Below are 26,683 nucleotides of genomic sequence, written 5' to 3'. Positions count from 1 at the left end.
CTAATGACAGCCTTGAAATCTGCACAGATTGGGTCTGCCTTCTTGGCTTCTTACCTACTTTTCAGCTTTGTACTTGTTCTTTGAACTGTTTAAGGGCCTGAAATACCCAAGTTTCAACCCACCAGGCTTACAGTGAGGTTTTTCCTCCCTCCCTCGTTTGGAGGGCAATACAAAGAAATGTTGAAGAACCAGTCAGCCATGTGCTTTTAAGGACTGTGGTAGGTTGGCAGCTTCGCTGTCTTCACTTGTATTTCACAGCTGCTGAAAAGTCAACGATAAGCACAGTGAAATCATTGTAGACCAAATATAATGGGGGATTTCAGTGGTAGGCTTCTACACCCATCACAAATTTTCCTTCTTTCTTATGGTGCCTTCAGCAAGGTTTGCTGTACTTCCTGGATGTTGTTTTCTTTGGTTCTCTTTCCTAAAGTCTGCTCTAGTCTGGACAAGTTTAGCCTGCTGAGAAATACTGAGATTATATACACAGATTTTGGTCATATTTTCACTCTTTAGTGTTTTTGTTGGCAAGTCATTTTTTTTATTTATTTAGTTTTTTTTTAATGGAAGATTGAATGTTAAATCCTGTTTTTATAGAATATACCGTGATAAACATGTCATGTACCGTTATACCTGTCCTGCATAGTTAATTGCAGCCTGTTAATTAAAAGAAAAGCAGAAGAGTTTTCTTTCCATCCTGAATAGGTTGGCAACTTCTGTGAGTTTTCAAAATATGCCCTCAGTCAGTCCTGTCAGTGTTTTCCTCTGTGTGTGAGTGTATGTGTGCAGCAGTCAGGGAGGAGGAGCTCAAATTTTCTAGTTTCCCATTTCTGGCTTTTCTGGGAATAACATGGAATGTCCTGGTTCAAAGGCTGCAGTTGAGGGATGTGGTGGGAGGTAGTGGAGCACTGTGTTGTAAACTGCAAGTGAACAAGCAAAGTACCTTGGTGACTGATCAGAGGATGTATGTAACGTGGTATGCAGGACATTACATATATTACATACTTAACATACTTGGTGTTAGTGAAGCATTAATCTGTAATACCAGAGCTGGCATGTGATTCTTCACATCTCAGAAACATTGAATGTCTCACACTGCCTTGGTGACGCTCTCCCAGAATACCTCTGGATCACATTTCGTCCACATGTTTCGGGACCTGCAAAACTACATGCTTGTAGATTACACCAGCAGTGCAGTATCTCAGTCGTGCATCTTCTGTGTTTATTAGACCCCCTTGCTTTTGGTGTGACACAGCCATCACAGCCTTTAACTGTCTTCTCTGGTGAATCTGGATCCACCTCAAGCAAAGCTCCCTTGACGCTGTCTCCGCCAACAGAAATAATGAGATCATAACTATTTGTTCCACTTTCTCATTTCAGTTCAGAAACACCTTATCACCTTTTTCCAAAGGCCTGCCCTCTCGCATCTCTTGCAACATCTCCAATACATCCAGTAATACAGAGAAAAGTCACCTGTGGACACACATGTTAGGGCAACTTTTGCATTGCTAAGATTGAAATTTCCATTCCATTTTTTGGCCTCACCAGAATCGCTGGCTTTCCTTTTGTTTGTGTTGGATTTTTATATGACTAAATTTCATACATAAATCATTATTTAAGTCGTGTGTTGTCTCAAGACCATATGGCATTCATTTGCACTGTCACAGACATAAAACATTGACAGTCCTTTTCTTGTTTGGGCCATATGGCATGTGTGGGTGTATGTTTGTGCATTGCTGGTGTGGTGCACCTCCACTTCTCAGCATCGCTTTGCCTGCGTGTGTTCGCACGCGCACGCACCCAGTCCGGTATGTGTGCAAGACTTTTAGCCGAGCGCCTGTGGTGACCAGAGCATTGTGTGTGTGTGTGTGTGTATATGTGTGTGCGTGTGTCCCAGCAGGAGGAATGCCAGCTCCTGAGCAGAGCCCAGTGACGGAGGAGGGGCTTCTGCTGACCATCCGCGACAGTTCAACTGGCCGCAACATGGAGGCTGACAACACCGCCAACAACATCCTGGCCTCCGTCAAAGAGCAGGTAGTGGGTTTCTTCCACTCACACTGTGCTAAAAGCCCCTTTGCTTCATGTTAAATCTCTGATATTACAGCACAGTTACAGCGTTTATGAACCATTATTTTGTATTGGGACATTTCAGAAATGTATGCATGGCTTTTTTTCCCCCACTTATTTGTGTCACACAACATGTTAACACTGTAATTGTATAACTTAACGTTGAAAGTGGTCACATCTCAACGTGTGAGATGATGAAAAGATTTTCATTTACAGCCGAATCCTCATCATAGACTTTTATTTGCTTTATTCTATTGTGAAAAAAAGTGAAGTGGAGGAAGCTTGACAAAGAAAGCGATTCATGGTTTATCGCCTGCAGTTATGGCCTGGCTTGTATCAGAGGACAACTAGAAAGATCATCTCTAGCAGGGATTGAGAGCTTGAGTAGAGACGTGCCCTCTGACTCACTCCGTTTCCCTCTGTGATTCATCCACGCCCCCTTTGGTTTTTTACACACACTCCTTTTTCTTTCTGGCTTCACTCCAGTCCTTCATACTTCTTGGGAATCCAGCACAGGGCATAATGTGCTACAGAGATTTTGATCATTATTAATAATTTGAATTCCCTTGTGTGAAATCTTGCGTACATTTCCTGAACTACGCTCATGTTGAGCTAAAGTTTGAGAATGATTAATGGTTTTCCTTCATTTTATTATTAAAAAACTTTTTTAAAAAAGGACTGCACGAGTGCTATTAAGACGTGCTGCAGGAAAGTGGGTATTGTTTACATGTGTGAGGAAGGAAGGAAGGAAAGAAGGAAGGAAGGAAGGAGGGAGCACCTGTCATTGTCACTTCCTTCCTTAGAATAATCCTTGGTGGCTCATCCGGTTGGAGCAGATATCCATGCAGGCGAGCAGGAAGGGCGAGTAGCCTGCCTGAGCTGTTGCTTTTAGAATGACTGGCTGGAGGCATGGCTCGACGGGGATTCCTGCCGAAGAGTCGATACTTTAAAATTATAGTTCTCCTCGGAGTTTATGCAGGACAGAGTTGGAGAAATGAATAAAGGGATGAGTGCGAAGGAAAATGCGTAGAAGGTCAGAGACGAGGGTAGTTAGGGTTTTGGGTTTTTTTCCGTCCTCTACTTATATGTGAGGTTTTCCTGTGATTGTTGAGAGAAACCTTCGAGGGATCGCGCTGTGGATGTAAACATGCATGTTTTGTAGCCATGTTTGTGGTTAGGGCTGAAGCTAAGGAATGAAAGTGCTTGACAGGAGTGTTTGGTAAGTGTTTATTGTGTTAAGGCTGCATCTTTTATTTTTTGTCTTTGTTCTGCTTCTTTATTTAGCAGAGTTTCCTCTCTTTGACTAGTCTCGTTCACTCCTCGTCTTCCCTCCTCTTCGTTCTCCTTGGAAATTTCATTTTGTCATTGCTGTAGTTACAGCTGCACAGCCTTTGCCCAGATGCCCAAAGAAGGAAAGGCTCACCAACATGTTGGTGTTTATTCACTTGGACATGTCGCACTCTCTCTTTCCTTTTAACTACTTGCAAACATTAGCCTCTCTCTCCCTCTCTTTTTCCCCCTTTGCTTTCTTTAGCCTGTAATTTTAGGACTTGGTTGTGTTGCACTGTAGCTCCTGGAGTCCTGTTTGTGCTCTGTGCTTGTTTAATAGCAAGCACCATCTGGATGACACATCCATAATGGTTTATTACAGATCCAGTGTTTAAATGTCAAAGTATTTCTTGCAGCTCGTTCTTATTTGCCTCTGAGAAGCACGCGTGCTGTTTCTCAAGCTTGAGTCAACTCATAGCAAATGAACTGTATTGTTATTCAGTATTAACTTCATAAATTCTCAATCTTCAGACCTATCTTTGAATTAGAATTTAATTTAACCAAAGGGATGATTATTATTTTAATTTATTTATTTTTTAAATCTTTAAATCTGTCTTAGGTCTAATTAAAGCAATGGGGCAGCATTGGCACTCATTCAGACCAGACTAATTATAATTTGGTGTTTTTCATTATTTGATTTGATTTCAGTTCTTTTATTTTTACGTTCACTTCATGTTAATTTAGGTTTGTTTACTGAATGGATAAGCTTGTTTCTGTTGAGTTTTTATTGTTTTAAATCTTTATTTTGCGGTAAGTTTTTAGGATTTTGAGTATTTCTTTTTAATTATAGATGGGTAATTTACATGGGGCAAGATTTGAGGAGTTCAGAACACGGTTAACTATGTAGGCCTCCCAGTCTTAATAATCGAATGTGCCAACACCTCTTCACTCTTGTAATAATAACAAATTTGACCAAATTAAAAGAGACTAAAACTACAGGTCTTTCCCGTATGTATCTATATATATTTGTTCCGCATTATTCAGGCATATCCAGGCAAGTTGCATCTCCTTCGGAAGAATACTCGCTCATCTTCTCAGTAAATTCCAAAGAATTTGGGGTTGGATGCACAGCTGCGTGCTTGTTCAGAGATTCATCTGTAGGTGAGCATCACCTTACTCATTATATAGCTGAACGTGGCTCACGATATTCAGTATGATTATCAAAACATTTGACCTAAATTAATTGAATGCAGTTTAGACGCACAAGTACCTGCTCTGAACAAGCAACATAAGAGGAAATAATATTTGTTTCTACTTTAAACATGTTGTTTGTTTTGTACATTTGAGTTTAATGAATCATTTAGTGCAGACGTTATTCCTGTCACATGACACCGTGAAGGCTCTAACTTCCTGGTTGTCTGGGTAACTTTCTGTGTGGAGTTTGGATGTTCTCCCTGTGCCTCCATGGGTTTCTTCCAGCTACCGCCGGCGTCTTCCCACAGATCAGACATGCTTGTTAGGTTAACTCCTTCTAAAATAGCCATGGATGTGAGGTAGATTAAGTGCTTAAAGTGCATAGAATAAAGTGCTATATGAATGGTTGAATGTGGGTCGCAATCTAAAGCGTTTCGATTGGTCAGAGTGACTAGAAACTGCCATAAAAGGGCCACGAAAGCCCCAGTCCCTTTTTCATTTCAATTTCTATTGGTGAAAGGGAAAAAAAAAAAATAGAAAATTATGGTTTTTGTTCTTCTCCAACTGTATTTTTAACTCGTGTGTATTCGTGAAGAGCATGTGTTTGACATTTAATATTCTGTTTTCTTTCCAGTTGTAATTTTTGTAGCATCAGAACACAATTTGCATTAGTTTTACATAAAGTAGGTTGTAGGGCTATGCGATATGACCAAAACCTCATATCCCGATATTAAAATTCTATCGTCCGATAACGATATAAATCACAAAAATGTAACCTTTTCTGTAAATTCTGTGAATCTCGACTTGCGGGAAGTGTTTCCAGCTGGGCGTCATGTAGCTGGAGTCCAGTGTTTTAACCGATGCATGAAACGATACATTTTTAGACATAAGTTGTAACGGCTGCTGTTTTCTTTGAGAGTATTTATTACAGAGTTCTGCGGGGAAAAGCCTGTTCTAACGTTTGATGCTAAGGTTTATTTTTTAGCACCTGGCGGCTCTTTTTTACGTCTCATCCGTAAACAATCTGCTCTTTCACGTGATTCAGTTTATTTTGAAAAGTCTCAACAGGATCTTGAGCTTTATTGTGAAAGGTTTATGTGGAACATAAACAAGCAGACACGCGATGCTGTTACCGTCGTTGTTGCTAACCACAACACATAAAAACAGGCGCTTGTCTGTCTGTAATGTGGTTATTTTACATATAAGAGAAATAGAGAACTTTAAGAAATTAATATAGCCACTACAGTGACCATCAAAACGATGAAAAAATATTGCCGTAAACAGATTATTTTTGCGACACCACGAAACAAACGATAGCGTAAAATGAAACGATAGACGTTTTTATATCGTCATCCGATATATATCGTTATATCGAACAGCCCTAGTAGGTTGTGTGTCAAAGGATGTTGTAGTAGTGTAGTAATTTTAGTTTCCATTGTACCCAAATAAAGTGTTGTATGAGTGGATAACCTAACAGGAATGTGTATGTGTCTACTCAAATAATTCAATGCAAATTGAATTTATGATTGTTGTTATTTTGATATTTTGTTATTTTGATATGTGAGACAATGGCATTACAGATTATAGGGAGAGTTACGCAAGCTGTGAAATACTGAAAACATCCTAAAGCCAAGAGATGGGCTTCTTACAACAGTGTCCTTTAAATTTAAATTAAATAGTGTCACATTTGGTGGTTATTAAAATGATTATTTTAGAGATGATGGCTGCGATCTATTCTCTGGGAGCTCATTGGTAAGGTAGTTGGGTAATTTAGTAAGTAAGTGCATTTCATGTAAATACACATACTGTAAAATGTAAATGAAAACCTTTTATAACGTTAAAGTGATTGTTGGTGAATAATGGTGGCTGCATCAGACACCATTGTCAGCAGCCTTTAAAAACAAGCCAAATTGAGACTTGAAACAGCTATATAGGAGCTCTTTGGCTGTCTGAGTGGGAAGCCATGACATCCACTGCGCAGGCATGAATGAGGTAGAGGTCAGGTCTTTAAAGGGCCATCTCATTGATCAGTTTGACCTAATCTCTGCTTTCTACTGCTTCTCCCTTGAGAGAAATAGCTGCAGAAAAGGAGGGTCCTTTCGTTGCATCAGCTTCGATCTCATCAGCACCAAGTACTTCTTATACAAACACTTCTCTAGTGGGCCCTCGGTATACCTATTTTTAGGTATGTTAGTATTAAGTAGGTTGCAGAAACAGACAGAGGGGGAAGGATGATGGGTGACGATAACGTTTGCGCTTTCCTGACAGCGTGCACGCTGTACACGTAAAGTCTGTGCATAGTTGACCTGTTATTAACTTAAACCTTGAAATGCCAAACTGTGTTTTATTATTTGTATTTTTAGAAGTTATAAAGCACGGAATTTTTTTTTCTTCAAACTTTTTTGTGGAATAATATAATAATTCTTCTATTATATCTGCAGTACTTGAGTATTTCCATTAAAATTCGTGCTCATGAGCAGTTCAGGCAGTACTTCAAAATGTTTTTAAAGCAGTAGGAGCTTCAGGTTGGAGCTGATTTACTTCTTTATCCTTTATTTTGGAAAAGACTGTTTGCTGATGTTACTCTATTACAAATATGATTTACTGTTGTATATTGTGAGTATAGTTCATGCAGTAATATGTTACACAATACACATTTGCAAGTGCACTAAATGTATACAAGAGGTTCCACACTAAAGAGACTGCAGGAGCCGATCCTTTCCTGCTCAACATTCCCACTTTACTTCCTGGCCTTTCCCCTCTTTCCTCTCGCTTGCTCTGCGTTGCTGTTGAGGCATTTTTTCAGGAGGGGGACTGTTTTTTTTTTATCCTTTATTATGACAGGAAAGCTCAAAGAAGTAGACAAAGAGCAGGGGGGAGACGACGCAAATGCCTCTGGGGTGGATTCAAACCTTTGCCTAATAGTTCGCCTGCTCAACCTGTTGGGCTAAAGCAGTGCCGACTGTTGAGCTATTTTAATGAGGGATTCTGTCCAAAAAATGCTGCTGCTACTCAGTGGATCCATAATGCAGTGGTTTACACATTTACCTAACAAGTGAAAAGATCCCTAGTTTGATCCCAGGAGGAAACTGTAGTTCTTTGGAGGTTGTATCAGGAAGGGCATCAGCATAAAAATCTGCCAAATAAAATATGTGGCGCTACATGCTGTAGTAACACTCAAATCTGGTAACCACAACCACAGCTGCTCTATCATGGCTAGACTGATAGACCAGTATCAGTGGTTTCAGAATTAGTCTGCCTCAAGCATTGCAGAGACGTGTCCCTCGAGCAAATGAGTAATATTAAGATTGTGGTGTGTTGATTTTTGGAAATGAAACGTTTTGCTGCACTCCCGTTCCTCCTCCATTATAAAGCTTTGTTGTTAGAGTAATGCTGTTATTAGCTGTGCCTGGACATGCCTATATGCATGGCACAACTAGCAAAAAGTTGTGTTCCAACACACCACCGTACAAAAACAAAACAAAAAAAACACCACCACCATCACCACAGTGGAATTTTCCCACTTTGTTGGAGTCAATTACACATGAAAAATCTGTCTGCCTTCTGCTTTTTTGTGGTAAACTGAAGTTACAGTCTGTGACCCTGATTTCATCCAAATCAGGCATAGACACACGCACGCTGGCATTCTTCAGAGCTCAGGAACTGACCTTGCTTTCAGTGCTACAACTTTACCCTGTTAAAGGCTTGATGAGCTGGCTGAAATATTACTCACTTGAGATACCCATGAAAGCTTCTGTCTTGTTTTAATGAAGCCCAAGTCATCTTTGTCCAAGTGACCCAGCTTAAGGAGTTAATAGTTGGGGTCAGAGAAAAGCTCAGAGGCAGTGGGTTTTTTGGCCATTATGCATTTCCATGCCCTAAGCCCACAGAAAGGTTGAGTTCCCTCCGTAGGCGATAGTGTCTGTTCCACTTCCATAGGCGAAATAAGGATTCTAATTACTATCGACTAGTGATTTTCTCCACTTCTCGGGGTCTTATCTGCCTTCCTCTGCCTGGTGCTGCTGCTGTGACACAGGCAAGGAGAAATCTAGAGGCATAAGCATTCTGGCCTCGATTATAGTCATAAAAATGGAAGCCGGGCTCCGAGCAATTACCCCATGGGGGAGCAGGACAAGTATGAGAGAGAAGTGAGAGAGATTCAGAGGGGAGAGATGCAGGTGAAGGAGAGTGCGCAGATATACAGAGGAAAGACAAAACGCAGAGATGCCGAGTGGGGGGGCAGAAGCGGGAGTGTGAGCATGATGGAGAGAGGCAGAGTCAGAGAGGCTGTCACCTGTGAATGGTTCACTAAAGCTCTCTGACAGGAGGCTGTCAACGTAGACGAAAACAGAAAAGAAGGAAAAGGGGAAGAGAAGATAATCTGCTCCCAATGTGACACGATGTCAAAGGAGTGGTCTGTCTAGCCTGGCGCAGCAATGCTGTTTTCTACCCAGCCACGGGAACTCTCCCCCCTCCCCAACTAGCCTGTTAATACTCATCACCATCACTGTCATCATCATCATCATTACCACTATAATCATTGCCACTGTCAACAGCACACACAGGGAACCAGGTCATTTGGAGCAGGAGTTTCACTTCTCACATAAGAGGGTAGGAGTATAATAGTCCTTGGAATTGCCATGCATCCATGGATGAAGTTCAGGAAGATGGCTGGGTGAATCCAAAGTGAGGTTCGTGTCTTTATCCCAAACGCCGCTTAGTTGAGTTGCACTAAATGACTGTGGTAATCGCACAAGCCACTGCAGTCTTTGTTCACTGCAGCAACCTCTAGACTGACGGTCCTTAAATTGCTTACTCACCTTATTATACCTTAGAGCAATGACACAACACTATTGATCTCTCTGTGGAATTGTATGTTCACACGTCTGTGATTTCACTGCTGCAGTATTTTTGGCCCCTTTTCCACTTGAGAAGATACAGATTGTCTTTGAGTTACTTATTTACTGGCAGTATGTCTTGGTATTATTATCAACATCATCACATAAGAGCTTTTGTTGAGGTTCAACAGCTTGTAGCTGCTCAGAAACAAAAGCAGCTCTGGCGCAAAACTTGGATGAAAAGACTTGGTGAAGAAAGAAAGCGATGACGAGGGATGAGGGATGACGGCATTAGATTAGCGGCACAGGCTTTAGAAATGTTTCCTTGACAGACATAGCCCCAAACAATAAGTGGGTGACACATGCTTTTATAACCAGGTTTAATAAAAACAATACCATAAAGACTGAGGTCCATTTGTCATTAAAATACTCGATTGGGTTAGGTTTTGTAGTTGTTAGTCAGGTAGTTAACACGGGTTTATTATTTAAGATAATTATTGCGCTCAGCTAATTAGTGAAGATCTCGTTTCCACAGTTACTCTGCCTGTTAAATGTGCTCCGTGTCTACTACCTGGAGAAAGCTACCGGAAAAACGCTTTATTCTCTTCCTTTTTTGGTTGTACAATCAAGCCTTCATTTCCCCAGCAGAGTTGCCCTTTGGCAAACACAATTATAGAGTGAAGCGAGGCTCATAGCAAACCAACCTAAAGGCCGATTGTGCCATTATTCTGCATCCACTGCACAGTGCAATGAACATTTGCTCCATAATGATCAGTCAGGTCAAACAGTGTTTCAGTTGGCACTTTAAAAAGGAGGAATTGTATTTTGTGCTGCAGCGTTTTTTTTATAACAAAGTATTTAAAGCTTCAAACTGCTCCTCTTGAAATAGTGAATTTGTATAAATTGTGCTCTTTAGCGTAATTGTGTTTCATGCTGTAAATGCTGTTGGGGTGGCGGTTCAAAGGACGTGATTTTGTTGGGAATAAAAGATGTACCACTTGAGTCTTTTTTTTTTTCTTTTTTTTTTTTTTTCCCCCCTTTTAATTTCCTCCAACTATTAGTGCCAGTCACACACAGTGTTGGTCAAGTTACTTGAAAAAAGTAATCAGTAACTAATTACTGATTACTTCCCCCAAAAAGTAATCCCGTTACTTTACTGATTACTTATTTTCAAAAGTAATTATTACTTAGTTACTTAAAAGCACAATTTACAACCTGAATAGGTGATAAAGCGATAGATCTGTCAGGCCAATTCTACTTTTTCTGCATAATCAATCATACAAAATGTAATCAAATGGAAAAGTCTCTTTTTAAAACTTGTTTTATTAGTTTTAATCTTTTAACTTTATGCATCAAGCAAAAATTTAATTATATGCAACATTCTCTGACTTTAAATGTTAAACTAATTTATTCAACCTATTTTCTGCACATTCCAGCATATAAAATATTTTTTGTGTGTGTTTACACTCACTCGTTCAAATAGATGCAAGTAAAACACAGCAGAAAATAAATAACATCAAAGACTAGCGGTCCTGTTGCTCTATTTTCACCTGTAAAGCAGGAGCAGGGTAGGCGGAGGTTTACCCTGGTGCAGGTGTGCTGCAGCGGTCAGTGGAAGAATCTGCGAGTTTCTCTGTGAATTTCCCATTACGTCATAGTGCACTAGGTGCTTGTTTAGGGTTTTTTTTTTCGCTGTAAAATGAAGTTTTCTTCCCACGCACAACGGACACTAATGTTTTTGTCACTTTTTATGGAATCAAACTTAAAGTAAGGTCAGTACTTCCACGCTTTAAACGCTGCACGCTCATACTCTCTCCCGTACTCGATATATGATCCATTATTGATCTGCACACAGCTGTTGTCACAAATGTCGCACTCGCTTATGTCACTGTCATGAGACGTTCTTGCAAAAACAAAATCACGGTTTTAGTAACGCAGTAACGCAGCGTTCCTACGGGAAAGTAACTGTAATCTAATTACCGTTTTTGCAATAGTAACCCCTTACTTTACTCGTTACTTGAAAAAAGTAATCGGATTGCTATCTCTGGTCACACAATTACTGTTTTTGTATTTAATAATGGGAAAGTGTTGATGACTTAGTAAGCCAAGGTAGTGAAATTTGGGGAACACGGGGAAGAATATTCACCACAACAACAAAACATTTTCTGAAAGATATTGTCTGGAAATGAAATTTAATGAATTAAAGTTAGTCACTGTGGAATCTGTTCATCAACACTGACACGATTATACATCCCCCTCAAACAGTCATTGTTATTGACAGTCATTCTTCTGTTGTCATTCTCTTGAACCAGCTGCAGCACTTGCCAATACAAATGACAGCTCTTTTAATAGCATCCAGCTCATGTGACAAACCTAAATGATGTTTTTGTCGAGCCAAGTCGTAACTTTATTTTCTTGCCAGTATTTTGTTTTTCCCGCATTCTCTCATCTTTTAGTATGATCTTTTAATAGACAACAAATGTTTTAATGTAGCAGATTACTGGTCAGTGATTATGTGTCATTTATCTGACATTTAGATGTCAGTGTCAGATAAGAATAAGAAAGGTTAACCAATCAGTACGCTTGATACTTCCATTGTTTAAAAGCAATGGAAGAGAAACCTGTCACGATTTAATATACTAATACTCAACTCTGGTTTGGTGGCCTTGGGATCATCTTTCTGCTTTTTGCGGATGATGTGGTTCTTTTCACTTCATCAGGTGATGACCTCCAGCTCAGAGTGGAGCAGTTTGCAGCGGAGGGAGAAAAGGCAGGAATGAGAATTGCCACCTTGAAGTCTGAGGCTGTGGTTCTCATCAAGAAAAGAGTAGTGTGTCTGCCCTGAGATTAAGAGAAGTTTAAGTATCTTGCGGATCTTGCTCAAAAGTAAGGGGGGGTCTGGAGTGGGAGATTGACAGATGGATTGGTGCGGCATCAGCAACCATGCAGAAACTATATTGATCTGTTGCAGTGAAAAAGGAGCTGAGCCTTAACATGAAGCTGTCAGTTCATAATTCAATCTACATTCTTATTTTCACACAAGATTTGGGTAGTGACCTAAAGAATGAGATTGTTGATACAAGCGTTGAAAATGAGACTCCTTCATTGGGGTCTGCAGACGGTTCCTTAGTGATAGGGAGCTCATTCCATCAGGAGGGGCTCAGAGTAAAGTAGAGACACTTGAGATTACTTGGATGCCCCTCAGACACCACCTAGAAAGAGGTGTTTCAGGAATGTCCTCCTGTGGGGAGATCCACTGCAGAGATGATATCTCTAGGGTGACTTGGGATCAACTCGGTGTACCCCCTGGAGTAGCTGGAGGTGGCAGCTGGGGAGAGGGAGGCCTGGGCATCTCTGTTAAGACTGCTGCCCGTCGACCCAGACCCCAAGCAGTTGGGTGTGTGGATGCATCTATGCATGCGTTGTTCAGGATTTCTTAAAATCTTCTAAATGATTTAAAAATCATTCTTACCTTAACTGAATCTTTCAGTATACATTATCTTTTAGACACTTGTACAAGGTTCACTTTCAAACTAGCTGTGATGGGCTGATGTGAGGTAAGTTCAGGCAAATGTTTAAGGTTCTGCAAAAGGTGGTTCTATATTCAGAACGTCAAAACATTAGCACAGGGAATATAGTTTAATTGCCACCAAATAATTTACTAACTGAAGCATTCAATTTATTGTTGCATGTTGATTACTAGATTGCATGCATATTTAAAGAGAACCTATTATGCTAATTTCCAGCTCTAATGTTTGAACTGTACTAGACTAGCTTTGCATAATTCAAAGCTCAAAATAATTAGTGGTGCAGTCTCTAGATCATCCACTGATTAGAAAAGGATTTGACCAACTTTCTGCTGATTGGTTGTCTTCTGCGCACAGTAGGTTTGAACAGCAGCAGGCGAGTGGTGCTGCTGTACTCATAGCCAGAACTGTGTGCCTGTCCACTCGCATACAAAGCCAAAAGTTTGGATAAAAAAACTGTAGCTGAGAAAATATTGTAATGTTAGGAGACGTTTTGTGTGCCCAAGATGTGATTTAACATGTGATGAACGTACCAGGTTAAAGAGATTTAACCTCACGGAATTAAAAGAGAATTATGAATGAAATAACTCAAGCAATCTGACATCAGTATAATGTCCACAATAACCTTGGTTTCAGTGAACAGAGCCATAAGTAGTAAAAATGTACTGGTACAGCATAGAATTAGATTAGATGGCAGGAATGACCGAGATCTGTACCAGAAATCCAAATGTTCATGGAGCCAATCCTCTACTGCAGGATAATCCTGCTATGACCTTGAATTCCATATCTGTCTACAGACAGTTACGTCAATTTATTCTCTATAGAAGAATGTCAAACATGATTTTAGTAGCTCAGCAAGTTTTCGCTTTAAAAGCTGGTAATGTTGTAATAAAAGTCTTAGCAGAAATGATGTTCTATTGTGAGCTTGCTGTTCCATTATTATTTGTTAGTATAACTGTGGACTTTTGTCATATAATGAGCTTTTGCATTATAAAAAGCTCTGGAACAGCTGTGGGTGGTAAAGTAGTTTTCCCCGTGATTCACCTATAGCTTATATTCTCTTACCTCAGCAAGCCACTTTACTGTATTTATAAATGTCTTTCTCTGCAACATAGCTATTACAATTCTGCTATGGTGGCATGCTGCTGCAGCCAGTTTCCTAAAACCTTAGTATTTAGCAAGGTGACTTTGTGGCAGGTTTTGTAAGTAAATTCCCTGCGTGGTTCCTCCAGGTCTGTTCGCACAGCCTGCTCTGAGGCTTGTTCTCTTCGCTCACACCTCAGGCCTGCTTTTCTGTCCCTGCTGCTGCAGAAATCCTATAACCTCTGCTGTCATTCTCCCACTGCGTAGTTGTGTCTGCAACACTGCAGTGTGGGTGCTGAGCTGTCAGGGCCCATTGCCCCTTAATGAACAATCATATTTTTGTTACATTCTTTAAGTGGACAGTCTATATCAGTTACCTAAAATGGATATAAATGCTGCAATTGATTGTGCATCCTACACTTTCACTGACTGACAGTCAGATCAGATATTAACCACATCTCTTACTAATTAGCAAGTTGCCCTGAAGAAATCACTTGACTCTGCACCACCTCCTGCTCGGCTGTTGTACGTGCTCTGCTACATATGCTACAAACAGTGATGAAAGTATTAGTCATATCTGCATATATTCGACAGCATATACAATAAATTGAAATGTTTTATAGGCAAATATTGGCTGACGGATACATATTGGTCGGGCTCTTTCACCCATTACGACTTGATGTAAAACATTCCTCTACAATCAATCTTTAGAGTGATACACCTGAACTTTCAAAGCATTAGATATGCATTAAAATGGATGGAATGATGTATTCCGGTTTCCCAAATTGAAAGTTGTAAGCAGAAATACTCACCAAGGTGATGCTGGATGCAGAATATTCTTGCTGGGTTTTTGTTGAAGTGAAGACATAAATAAATACAGTACACTGTTACTAATTCATGAATGTAAAAAGTAATAATAATATACATATTAATAGAGTACATTGTGGCATGTTTAAAATTTTATGCAAACGGTGTCAGAAGTTAATGAACTCATCTGTTTTTAATTGACCTTAGGACATGTAAGGCAGCTCGTGAATGGTCATTAAGGATTTTTAGATGATGATGTTTCCAAAGCTAATGAATTCTGACTATTTAAATGTTGTTGTAACAACATTTACAACCATTGACTCCTGAATAAGATTGTAAATTAAAGTTAATTAATGGCTGCTAAGCAGCACAAGGCCAGAGTTGTTATGGCAGTGCTATGGACAAGTATTATAAAATATAATGCTTTAGGTCCGCAGTGGAGCCAGGGTGGCTTCTACTGTAGGACAATGAACCCAAATGATACTGCAAACTCCACTGCTTAAAGTAATGGGAGTAGCCTCCTAACATTTAGCACCCTTAAAAAACTGTGGTTAGGGTTTTAAGTGGGATGCTTGAAAATATCAAGCAGTGATCTGTAAATGAAAATGTTTTATAAATTCAAGACTAAAAGGAGCCCACTCAGGTCTGACTCAGTAGGATGCACAAACTTTCACATATGGTGTATTTACTGTTGTAAGTTCATGAAAAGTAGCATTTCAATGTTTGATATGTTTGCTGAAAGGGTTTACTATTCTTTCTGTTTTTTAAAAAAAGAAAAAATGTGTAGTGTGCACATGTGTTTTAGGTTTACACTATAGTTGGAGTGGTTCATGCTGTAGTTTGTTTTCTTTGTGTTGTAGAAGTATGCTGTTTGCGAAGAAGTCATTCTTTTTTTTAAAGGCATGTGTAAGTCAGTGTTTTGTTTTTTTTAATGAAGCTACATGACATTTGAGATGTGTGTGTCTGTGTGTGCGCAAGCTTCTTTTATTTATACACTGTTTGTATGCTGATGCAGCATTGGGGTTAAGCCACTTCAGGCATTTCTGATGGGTCTGTACTGTCAGCAGGACCCCTAGGACGTGGGAGAGTGTACGTTTGTAGCATGATCTTCTGCCACGTGTCATTTATTTCTTTAGGGCCTTTTTAAGGACACAAGGGGACAGGATCTGATTCAGCACTGTGACTACAGGCAGATCAGGCCAAACAAGCTCATTGTAATGACAAATAAAAGCACTAGTAGGTAGGGCTGCTCAATTAATCGAATTTTAATCACGATTACGATCTGGGCTTTCAACGATCATTAAAAATGACTGAGCCGATTATTAGCCCCTCCCTAATTTATCCGCGACACCTTAAAGGCCGGTCCGTGAAAATATTGTCGGGCATAAACCGGTCCGTGGCGCAAAAAAGGTTGGAGACCGCTGATTAAGAGGACCCGAGGGAAGCTCGGAAAGCTAAGCAGAAGTTATTTGGAGAGTGACTGCCGTTGGTTGAAAAGAGAGTTTAAAAAAAAAAACTTCAGTGGTGTTGCACACTATTTTATATAATTTTTTTAAAGTCATTGTTAACCCTTTAAAGCCGGTCAGAGCAGCACGCTCCGTTTTGCGTAACTATTTTTAAATCCCTGTAGAACCTGAACCGTGTAAGCTAGCGCAATAATTTGTTTTGCATATGAAACCGGAGGAGTTGTACTTACATCTTATGCCATCAGCTTGTCCTCGGTCACGGTTTCGTTCCACATATAGCTTTGCAAAAATTGCATAAAAAGCGCTTGCAGGAACAAAAACATAATATTCCAGAAACAGGCTTCGCCTTCCTATCAGCTGTTCGTAACACTTCCCACAGTGAAATGATGCACATGCTGTTTTCTTTGCAAATTTGCATCATAGGATTGTTTTTTGTTTTTCCTGCAGTATATAAAAATTGCTGTATCTCCAAAATAAAACTATGAAGACACTCAAAATAAATTTCCTGTTGTTGTAAACTATTTTTTGCAACTTTATTGTATTTAAAGTTTTGAGGGATAAGCCTCTTAAATTTCTCCAAGTAGAAATATATGTAAACAAAACAAAAGCGATTTTCAATTTTTTTTGTAGTTTATTGCACTTTTTTGCAATTTATGTAATTACTATGGACTTAATGCATACATATTATTAAAATATGGGCTATAACAGTTGTATTGATGTTTAGCAACTTGAAATGCTCCCACAAATGGCACTACAGCATGTGTAAAAAAAAAAAAAAAAAAAAAAAAAAAAAGCTCTGGTGGACTTGGTTCTATAGTAGGTCTCAATTTCAGTGAAAATAATCGTGATTATCATTTTTGCCATAATCGAGCAGCCCTACTAGTAGGTAGAGCAGGGCGATATGGCCAAAAATATTTATCACGATATATATTTGAAAATTTGCGGTAACGATATAACTGACGATATAATTGATGCGAGACAAAATACAACTCCACAACATTACTAGCGCAAAAAGACAACCTTCCATTTATTTTCACTTAAACAAGAAGCTGGTTTTTATGTACATTAAAGCTTTATAAAAATGTAACAGTGCAAATGCAAATTCCTTGCTGAAAGTTTAACCAAAAGGCATTTCCAGTAGAAATGGGCTGACATATCCTGAGCATAACCATGTATAATATCCACTGAAGTTAAAAAGAGGTGCTTTGCAACATTAAACTGCAGTGTGCAGTACGTATTTTTCGGACCATAAGGTGCACGGGATTATAAGGCACATTAAGCGAAACAAAGCAGTCAGATAAATCAAACTTTATTAAACTCATTCTTCTTGCTTCCTCCACTTCTGTACCATTGATTCATTAATGCTGAATTCTCTGGCAGCTGCTCTATTCCCTTGTTGCTGCAGTATATTAATGACTAACCTCGTATTGTGGATGGATTATCTCAGTTGTTCTCCTGACTGAAGTTTGGTCCGTTTACAGCATCCTGCCATGCGATTGCATTTGTCTCTAACCATCAGGAACCTTCACGTTAACTTTTATAAGTGGAAAAGTGTTAGTGTTCGTCCTCCAGCTTCACTGTTTATGTTATGCTAACATAGCTGTGTCGCTAGCGATCACGTAGCACATCATTATATACCAGCTAGCCCAACTTCAGTAACCCTGCAAACGTCGCTGCTGTTTAGTTTCCTGTCTTCATTTATGTTGGAAGTGATAGCAGAGCTGTACGTTTGATTTTTTTCAGAAATCTCTCAGTCAGAACATGCTATATCATGCTTAGGTAACTAGCGAAACTAGCGAGCTAACTTCCGCTAGCTTCCTGCTAACTTCTAACTCCGTTAAATGTAATAACTTCTGTTTTCATGGATGCCTGGAAGTTAAACTTTATAGTTACACCTGGTAAAGCAGCAATGCTGATCGTTTTATTAAAGATGAAAGAATTTAGACAGTTTTTAACTCTAAGTGATGCTGCAGTGTTGTTTGACCGGAAGTATACGGAGTTTAGGACCCAGATTACTCCCAGATTTAAGAGCATCTTAGTCCGACAAATATGACAATAACAACGGCTGCTTGCATGTTCTGCAAAAAAATGTGCTTTGTTGTGTATCTGATGGACAAACGCCAAACCAGTTCCACATCACGGAAGTTGCACCATTTTTACAAACCAATTCTGGTTCATCTGTTTCACTCAACAATCGGCCATGTGCGTATGAAAACAAAGGCACTGCGCATGCGCGTTTTACTCCCATTCTATCGCGATATTTCATTTTCCTATCGTTGCCTAACATTATACCGGTATTACCGTGAACGGTATAATATGGCCCAGCCCTACTTGTAGGGCCCTGTTGGCACATGAAAATTGGTCATCTGTTGTCCCTATCGTCTCCTTCCACTTGATACCAATAGAAGCTTAGGCTGGGCCCAAAATCTTTGTTTAAGCTTAACAAGTTTCTAATGGTCATTACTGCTGTGCTTGGCCTTATTGTACTGGGGTGAAAAGAAAATATATTAATTCCACAGAGCAGTGACTTTTCTCATTTTTCTTTCTCTTCCTCGCTCTCTCTGGCTCATATGAGCCCCACTTATGAGACTGATCCTTGTCCCTTTTTTTTCATCAGACCATGGGTCCCATTTTGGCACACAGCCCTTTGTTATAACAAGGTAATTATAGACGCACTGAAGTCATGTTCATAATAGCCTTAATGACTCGTGCAGGATAGGGGAAAGTCTATTGAAATGTGTGCAAGAAAATGAAAGCTCTAAAACACTTTTTTGCTAAGGAGAGCCTGAGGATGTGATAATAAAGAGGCATTTATGGCAGCAATCCTTGGTGCCAACTGAGAGGCCATTCTCTCAGCATGACAAGAATGATGCCTTGTTGTTTTAATGCCTGACTATTTATATATCCGTCTTGAATTGATTATTGGATCATTGGATTGTCGTATCTATCTACAGTCATAACAGTGTGCAAGAAAAGCACTGTAACCTACACTGTAACATGCATGGTAACCTGATGTGCAGTGTCCTAGAAACATTGCATTGATTCACTGTGTAGCAGATCTTAACAGCACTGATAAGTGTATTTATAATAATATGTCATGTAAGCACAGTATATTGATTAGCACAAAGAGAATAACAAAAAGTAATGGGTTGCAATTGTATCTAGCTTGCTCACATTGCTAATGCAATAGCAGTGCTGCCTCAGGCATATTCAGATTTTCTTATTTTCATAGCTCTGGCAGTCGTGTATGGACTCAGCTCTGAGTTCTTGCCGCGTCCCTGAAAAAACGTAACGCTTTGTTCAAGATTTATTAGATCCAAATTCAACACGATCAGCTCGGTTTCACTCATAACAGCAGAGCAATGCAGAGATCACAGCGCAAAAGCATGAATGCAAACAACGACATCGCCCACGGCATAGGCGTAAGCTCTACGGAGATTCACTCAGTACCATAAATTAAGTTGTCAAACAGGAGAAAATACCTGGAAGACAGAGCTCCAAGCTGGAAACTTTGGACTGTCTCCATGCTTCTCCATAGTAAGAAAACAACAGGGTTGAGGTGGGCTTGCAGGCAGTGTGTCCACCTACTATAGGTAAGGTAAGGTAAGGTAAGGTAACTTTATTTATACCTAAAGGCAAGGTAAATTTGCTTTACAGAAAAATGACAGCATTTGACATCCCTTTAGGCTGGGAGAAACTCTGAATATCAATAGTGACAGCCTTATGGCTGCAGCAGATGTCTCTCTGTGCTGTGCCTGATCAAGATCATAGACCAATTCATCAGTGGGATTAAAGAGCAGCCAGTTTCTGTGAAGTATTTAAAAAGACACAACTGTGTCTGTTTTGCTTACACGTGCCAATGTATAATAAAAAACTTTGCAGCCTGAGATGAAGTTGCTGGACTCGAGAAGGACGCACGTTGCCAAATAAAACAATTGGATTATGAGCTTAGGAGAAAGAAGGCATAGAACTGCTGGGCCAAGAAGAGTGACATTTGCAGGAGCAGGAAATCTCTCAAATCACTCTTCGTTCAGGCAGTAAACAAAACAGTTTGGTGCGTGTTTCTCACCATATGTTTGAGTCTTATCCATAAGCATCTGCCAAAGGAAGCATAAAACATTCATAACTCAAGCTATACCCATGCAAGATTATTGTTTTGTAGTTTAGGTTTATACATGGATGAAATTGCACATATGTCTATGTATTAGTCTCATTTATATTTGACTGTATCAAGCCAGGCCTTGACCCAATGCTCCCAGACTATCACTGCTAGTGGGAGTGTGCGCTTTAAATATATGAACGGTCCTGTCACCTCGATGTTTTATACAGACTCACCATGCTCTTTATGAGGTAGACCTTTTTTACCTGCTTAATAGCAGTATTTAATATCTAATTTGCCACATCATCACATGGTAACAATACGGTTCATTTAGGCATGTATATGTGGTAAAAAATGACCTGATAAAGTTTAATTAGAATGCAGAGTAAAGGTGATTTAATTGACCTTAAACATAGCGTGGTTATTGGTGCTAGCTGGGTTGGTCCAAAACTGCTGATCTAATGGGATTTCTCAGCATCATTTCTTTGGGTGAAAATGGCTTTTGATGCCACAGCTGAGGAAAATGACCAAACTGCTTCAAACTAAGGGAAAGGCAAATTAACTCTAACACTCTTTACAACCAAGATATGCTGATGAGGATCTATAAACGTACAATACATCAAACCTTGAAGGGCATGCACCACTGCAGCAAATGATCAAACCAGGTGGTGCTCCTTTCAGCTAAGAAGAGGAAACTGAGGCTATAAGTTGCCCAAAATTGGGACAGCAAATTGGAAAAATGTTTTCTTGCCTGATGAGTCTCGATTTATACTGCAATATTCAGATGATAGTGTCAGAATTTGGAGTATAGACTACTGGTGAGTGCATAAATGTGTGGGAGATTTTGGGCCCTTTAGTACTAGCTGAGCATTGTTTAAATGCCACAGCCTACCTGAATATTCTGGCTTTGTCCATCTTTTTGTGACCACAATGTTCCCATCTACTGATTGCTGCTTCCAGTACCATAATGGGCACTATACCCAAATGACCTCCACAGGCACCAGATCTCAATCCAGCAGAGCACTTTTGGGATGTGGTGAAACAGGAGATTCGCATCATGGATGTGCAACCGAAAAATCAGCAGCAACTGTGTGAAGCTATCAGGCCAATGTGGATTTCCTTGAAATCTCTTGAGAAATGTTTCCAAAAGCTTGTTGAATCTATGCTGTGAAGAATTAAGGCAGCTCTAAAAGCAAAAGGTGGTCCAGTGGGGTTTTAGCGAGGTGGCTGATGAATATATTTGTGTGTCCATATGAATTATCTCCCCTATAAATGTCACTGTCACCTTATGTTCTCTTTCCTGTGCACAGGTGCCATACTCACACCAGAGTAATTCAAGATTTGTATCAGAAGGAATGGGGCTCTGTTTGAATCACTGCACCTTTTTCTCTCTCTGCTTGTGACTCACACAGTTGTCACTAGCATTCAGTATCCTTCTCTTAACTCTTACTACTTGTTTCCTCTGAAAATTCTTCTTATATAAACTAGCCCTCTGCCACATTGGTGATCACTTATACCACCTCCAGACTGCAGATGCAGCACGTGTTCAATCTGCAGTGAACCACTTGACATTTAAACGCTAGTTTAATTAATTTTTTCCCTCTCGATTGCGGTGCTGGGTACTGTACCAACCTCTTTCAACCATGGTCGAGATGAGGGTGACTGACGAGAGTTGACCCATGCAGTGGACCCACCCCCAGTTTTGGTTTTGCCGTGTTGGTCTGAATGGTGTTCAGTCCTGGGGCTTGAATGAGAGAACGGCCTGTATTGTTGGTAACCTTCGCGCTCTGTGTGCATTTTATTTTTTTTATCAGTAGCTATTTTGTAACAGCTAACTTCTTAAAATGAATGTTGTGTCAGAATGTATCAAACCCGTTGACAATCTGCGTATGTCTAGTTCAGGAATTCATTTCAATATTTGTATTTTGACTGCTTACACTTAGCTCCATCTGTCACAAGAAAACTGAGAATGGAAACGGGAGTGACTGGTTGGGATGAAGGGTTGAAATTGGCAATTTTCATGCGACTAAATCTCTCAGTAGGGGTTATGTGTCACAGAAAGGATTGATGGCTCATTTCTTCCTCTAAGTAAAGTGTTGCTGTGGCCACCCTGTTTCCGTCCTGCTTTGCTGTATGTGCGCTCTGCAAGCTTGTAGGCATATGCTTGTACCAGTAACGAGGAGACGATGACGTGATTGTTTTTGTTTTGTTCCTGGAGAGTCTTCCTACAAAAGTCCGCCTGTGCTAGGCAAATAAATGATTAATATAATATAAAAAGACACAATCTAATCTGCAACTTGAGTCTCAGCAATGACAGTCAAGAGCCAATCAAATTTAAAATATGAATACCAGACAAAGTGAAATTTAATCAGAGATGAGTGACAAAACATGATTGTTTAGTTTATAGAACTGCCAGTATATATTTTAAAAATCTAAATCATGCATTTACTTTTTGTTTACCCCTCAGCCTTTGACTTCAGATAAGTAGCTCTGGTTTTGTAGCTGGATTTCTTTTCTTTTTTTTTAACTTAGTGTTGTGTGTAACCATGTGCCTCTATCACTGCTGCTAATACTTTTACTGTCTGCATTTTTACCTCCATTATTTTCTTTTCCATTTTTCCATTTTTTCTTCTTTTGTGAGCCTTGAAAGCACTTTGGATCAACTGTGTTGTGTTTGAAGTGCTTTACAAATAAGGGTTCCACAAGGAAGTAGAACATAACAGCTTTCCTACCCGCTTACTCTCTCTCACTGAAGTCAAGCTTCACATATCTGCAACTGAGGTAGATTTCAGGAAAGAGGTGAGCAGTGGAGAGTACAAAGTAATAGTTTGGGGGAGGGGTGGGCAGAACATGTCTACAATGTAGAGGGAAGTTTCAGTTCACCCCCAGGGAACACGCAGAGTAGGTGTGAAAAGTAGGCTGGTCTTGGTGCTTTAAACTGACTAAATTTCCTCAGTCAGGTCACAAAAGGAGGTGATAGGCAGGTAATGTGTTCGTGTGTAGATTTAGCTGGCTGCGAATAAAACTGACCGTGGTTGTGCGCATTACTGGAATGGCTAAGGAAAGGATTACACTCTAAGGACACGGACATTGCGGACCCCAAAGCCAAGTGTTATTCCTGTTGTATTTCAGTGAAGTCTGCTTCGGTTTCACCTGAAAGGCGTAGTTGTTGGTCCATTGTGTGGTTACAAAGAATTGGCAGACACACGGATTGTCCACAAAGATCCTCGTCGATGTCATTCGGACCCAAAGAGGTTCTAGCGTACGCATGTATGCAGAAACTGCAACAAGCTTTTAAGGATAGCGAGGGAACGATTGTCCTATTCATATACTGAGTTATGTTAACTGAGGTCTCTTGGAAGAAAAAAGCAAGTGTAGGCTCTGCTGCTATCCTAGCAGTGTGGTGAGTACAAAACCAAAAAAAACCCAACCCAAAATATGCAAATGGGTGTATGTGTGCAGTTATTTAGTCTGTACCAAAGACCTTGTGTGTGTCTTATGACTGTCATGATGCAGTGCTTGGAGCTAGAGATCTGTGCAAGCAATGGCCTTGTTCAGGCTAGATAATTAGTCAAATGCTGATTTCTCCTCAACTCCCATAGGAACAGTGTCACCTAGGCCAAATATCACCTATTGAAGTGGTGCTTGTCTGTCTGTGTGGGCTTGGAAAATTGCATTGCTGTGTAGGCTCCAAGTACATACAGTTTGTTCCATACGTTTTTGGACAGGGGACAATATTTCTAATTTTGGCTCTTGACATCATCACAGAGGATTTCAAGTAAAACAGTCGACATGTAAGGAGTTTGATAAAATAGTTGCATTAACTGTTTGGGACTTACTGCCTACAGTGTGTAAAAATTCAGCTGTTAAGGAATAGATGGGACTATTTGCATACACGTGCTGTTATCATTATAGTAAGAAAGAAGCAGCTTGTTTTCTAGCTATTGTGTGTTCTCTTCAATGCTTGGAAAATGAAATATTCGTGATTGCGTCTCTCTAAGGAGATCTCTGTAATCTCATCATTAACCTATGCACAGTGATGAACCACAATGACATGGAGCAGGCTGCCAACTGTTAACTTTCCCCTCCCATATTGACTTCATATTTTTCATATTTGCCAATCGAAGTCCATATTTCTTTTGAGCGAGAATGTATTTCTGACCCTTGGTCCCCCGACTGTCTTTATTGTGTTTATGTGCAGGAGCTTCAGTTTGAGCGGCTAACCAGGGAGCTGGAAGTGGAGAGGCAGATTGTGGCCAATCAGCTGGAAAGATGCAGACTCGGAGCTGAGTCACCAGGCGCTGGTAGCAGCAGGTAATGAGAAGAGAGACACACACACACACACGGAGGAAGCCACAGTCCAACACATGGCTTTTCTATCCTTCACAGCAGTGGCCATACTCTGTGGTATAACCTTATGGCATTATAGCATTGTGATGGAGCATCCCAGTATGCTCAATGATGCTCAGTGATTGGACTATGAATCTAAAATATTTCTCCGTCTTGTGCTTTAATCTGAGATGAACAGAATCACTCCTTGCATGTGCATGCGTATGTATGTATGCATTTATATGTGTGAGCACGCATGATCGAGAGGTGTTGTTTTCTCAGCGACGCATTGCTGTGAGTGACTTGGCTCTGTGAGCGCGTTCCCACTTCATCAGCAAAGACACTAGGTTGCCTGATCATCACACCTCAGTGACCGCACATTCTGTCCTGTCTGCTATGGCTCACACATGTCAGGTTCATTTGTAAGGCTCGATATAACGTTGAAATATCTCAACAGCCTCACAAGGCAGCTGCAACGAAGTTTTAACAGCAGTCTTATTGTCTTCTGCTGTAAAATGCATCCATGGTCCTCTTCTGTCATATGTAAACAACAAACCTTCTGCAGCGACAGAAACAAAAGAGGCAATGAGCAGTAACAGTTGCAAATGCACAAACCAAAATACTTGCACAGTATGTTTATTATTGTTTTTAGGGCTTTGTCACGTAACGTAACTGTAAATGTTACTGTCACAAACACAGGACTATGACTAAATTATTCCTGTTTGAGAGAAACAATAATTGGTGTAAACGCTTGATAATTAAAGTTGTATTACTGTTTGTTTTTTAATGTTCTGTTTTTGATGGCGAGTTTTTTTTGTTGTTGTTTTTTTTTTTTAAATTAAAACTAAAAATGAAGCACTTCAAAACTGATTTGTACCGAGGTTTCCGTGACAATGGTAAAAGTTCATGCATCGTAAACATGAATCCTGTTATAGTTGCACTTTTAGTATCTTAAGCTGAAATGAGAGTAAGAGAATTTGTGAGTTATGATGGGAGTTATTTGTGTCTTTCATTTTCTTTGAATGTCTGGTTTACTGAAACGGCATACTGCTATACTACGAGTATTTTACTTGCAGTTAACCGAGCTGTACTCTGTCTGGTTTAGTCCTAAGCATTATGTCTCTTTGTAAGGTTTGATTCCTGAGTGCCACTATAAAAATAATGATGAGATCACAAATTATGTAAACTGTCTTTGCACTTGAAAGATCGGTGGTTAGATTCCCGGCTCCTACAAGTGTGTATTTAGGCAACACATTGAACCCCAAATTCAAACTAATGAGCGTGTGTGCCGAGGAGAAATGCTAAAAGTCCTGCACGAATAGTGTCAAAGTGGCCTGAGTGATCAGAAATGACAGAAAAGTGCTATTTACTCATTATGTTGTTTGGATCATGTGGTCAGAGCTAAGGTACAGTCATCTTTTTGTTGCACTGTACTCCTGTAAACACATGTATTTTTACTTTTTTTAATCTTCGTCATATAACCAAAAAGAAACAACTACTTCTAATTATTGCTGCTACAGGTGGTTCTTCAAGCTTCTGATACATCTACATGCATGAAACACCAGAGCTGCTGCTGCCTCTCCTTAAACATCTTGCACCATACTATGCCCTCTAGATGGGCATGTAAGGATGACAGGAGTTGTAGCTCTAGTGTAAGGTTCCACCCTACCCTTATCTATGTTTATCTAATAGCTTAAATCTCTTACATACTACATCCTTCTGTATAGTGCTTTTTATGAGTGGGGGGCGAGCTATTTTCTTCACAAGTGGTCAGTGAATATAAAATCTGATGGCATGTTGCTACATTCACTCTCAAATGGGCCGTAACACAATTGGGATATATCTGGATACATGACACTTTGTTTCAAAAGTAGCTTTAATGGCTCTCTGAACTTTTCTGGCTTTCTGATAATAAGCCTTATGCCCTTAGATAGTGCATTCTTGCACTCTAGCCTGCATAACTCTAAAAAGCACTCACCTACCAGCACTGCTCAGTAAGTGTCCATT

At 39.9% G+C, this 26,683-nt stretch overlaps 1 protein-coding gene across 5 annotated transcripts in view; it reads left to right on the top strand.

Moving 5' to 3' along the window:
* pkp4 (plakophilin 4) overlaps positions 1–26,683 on the top strand; it is a 92,406-nt gene that overhangs the window by 19,237 nt on the left and 46,486 nt on the right. For 4 of the 5 annotated variants that reach the window (XM_085434110.1, XM_085434111.1, XM_085434108.1 and 1 more), the window contains exons 2-3: positions 1,895–2,031; positions 24,549–24,661. In XM_085434110.1, coding sequence (XP_085290236.1) covers positions 1,903–2,031; positions 24,549–24,661 — 242 coding nt within the window. In that variant the 5' untranslated portion in view covers positions 1,895–1,902. The remainder of the gene's footprint in view (positions 1–1,894; positions 2,032–24,548; positions 24,662–26,683) is intronic. The other variant, XM_085434109.1, reaches the window with a different exon arrangement.

The sequence above is a fragment of the Copadichromis virginalis genome, linkage group LG16, assembly GCF_057382275.1.
Source record: "Copadichromis virginalis isolate Kocher_CV1m ecotype Utaka linkage group LG16, C_Virginalis_male_GT1.1, whole genome shotgun sequence".
NCBI classification, from domain to species: Eukaryota; Metazoa; Chordata; class Actinopteri; order Cichliformes; family Cichlidae; genus Copadichromis; species Copadichromis virginalis.
Note: the sequence above shows the minus strand (reverse complement) of the source record. Positions and strands in the feature narration are given on the sequence as shown.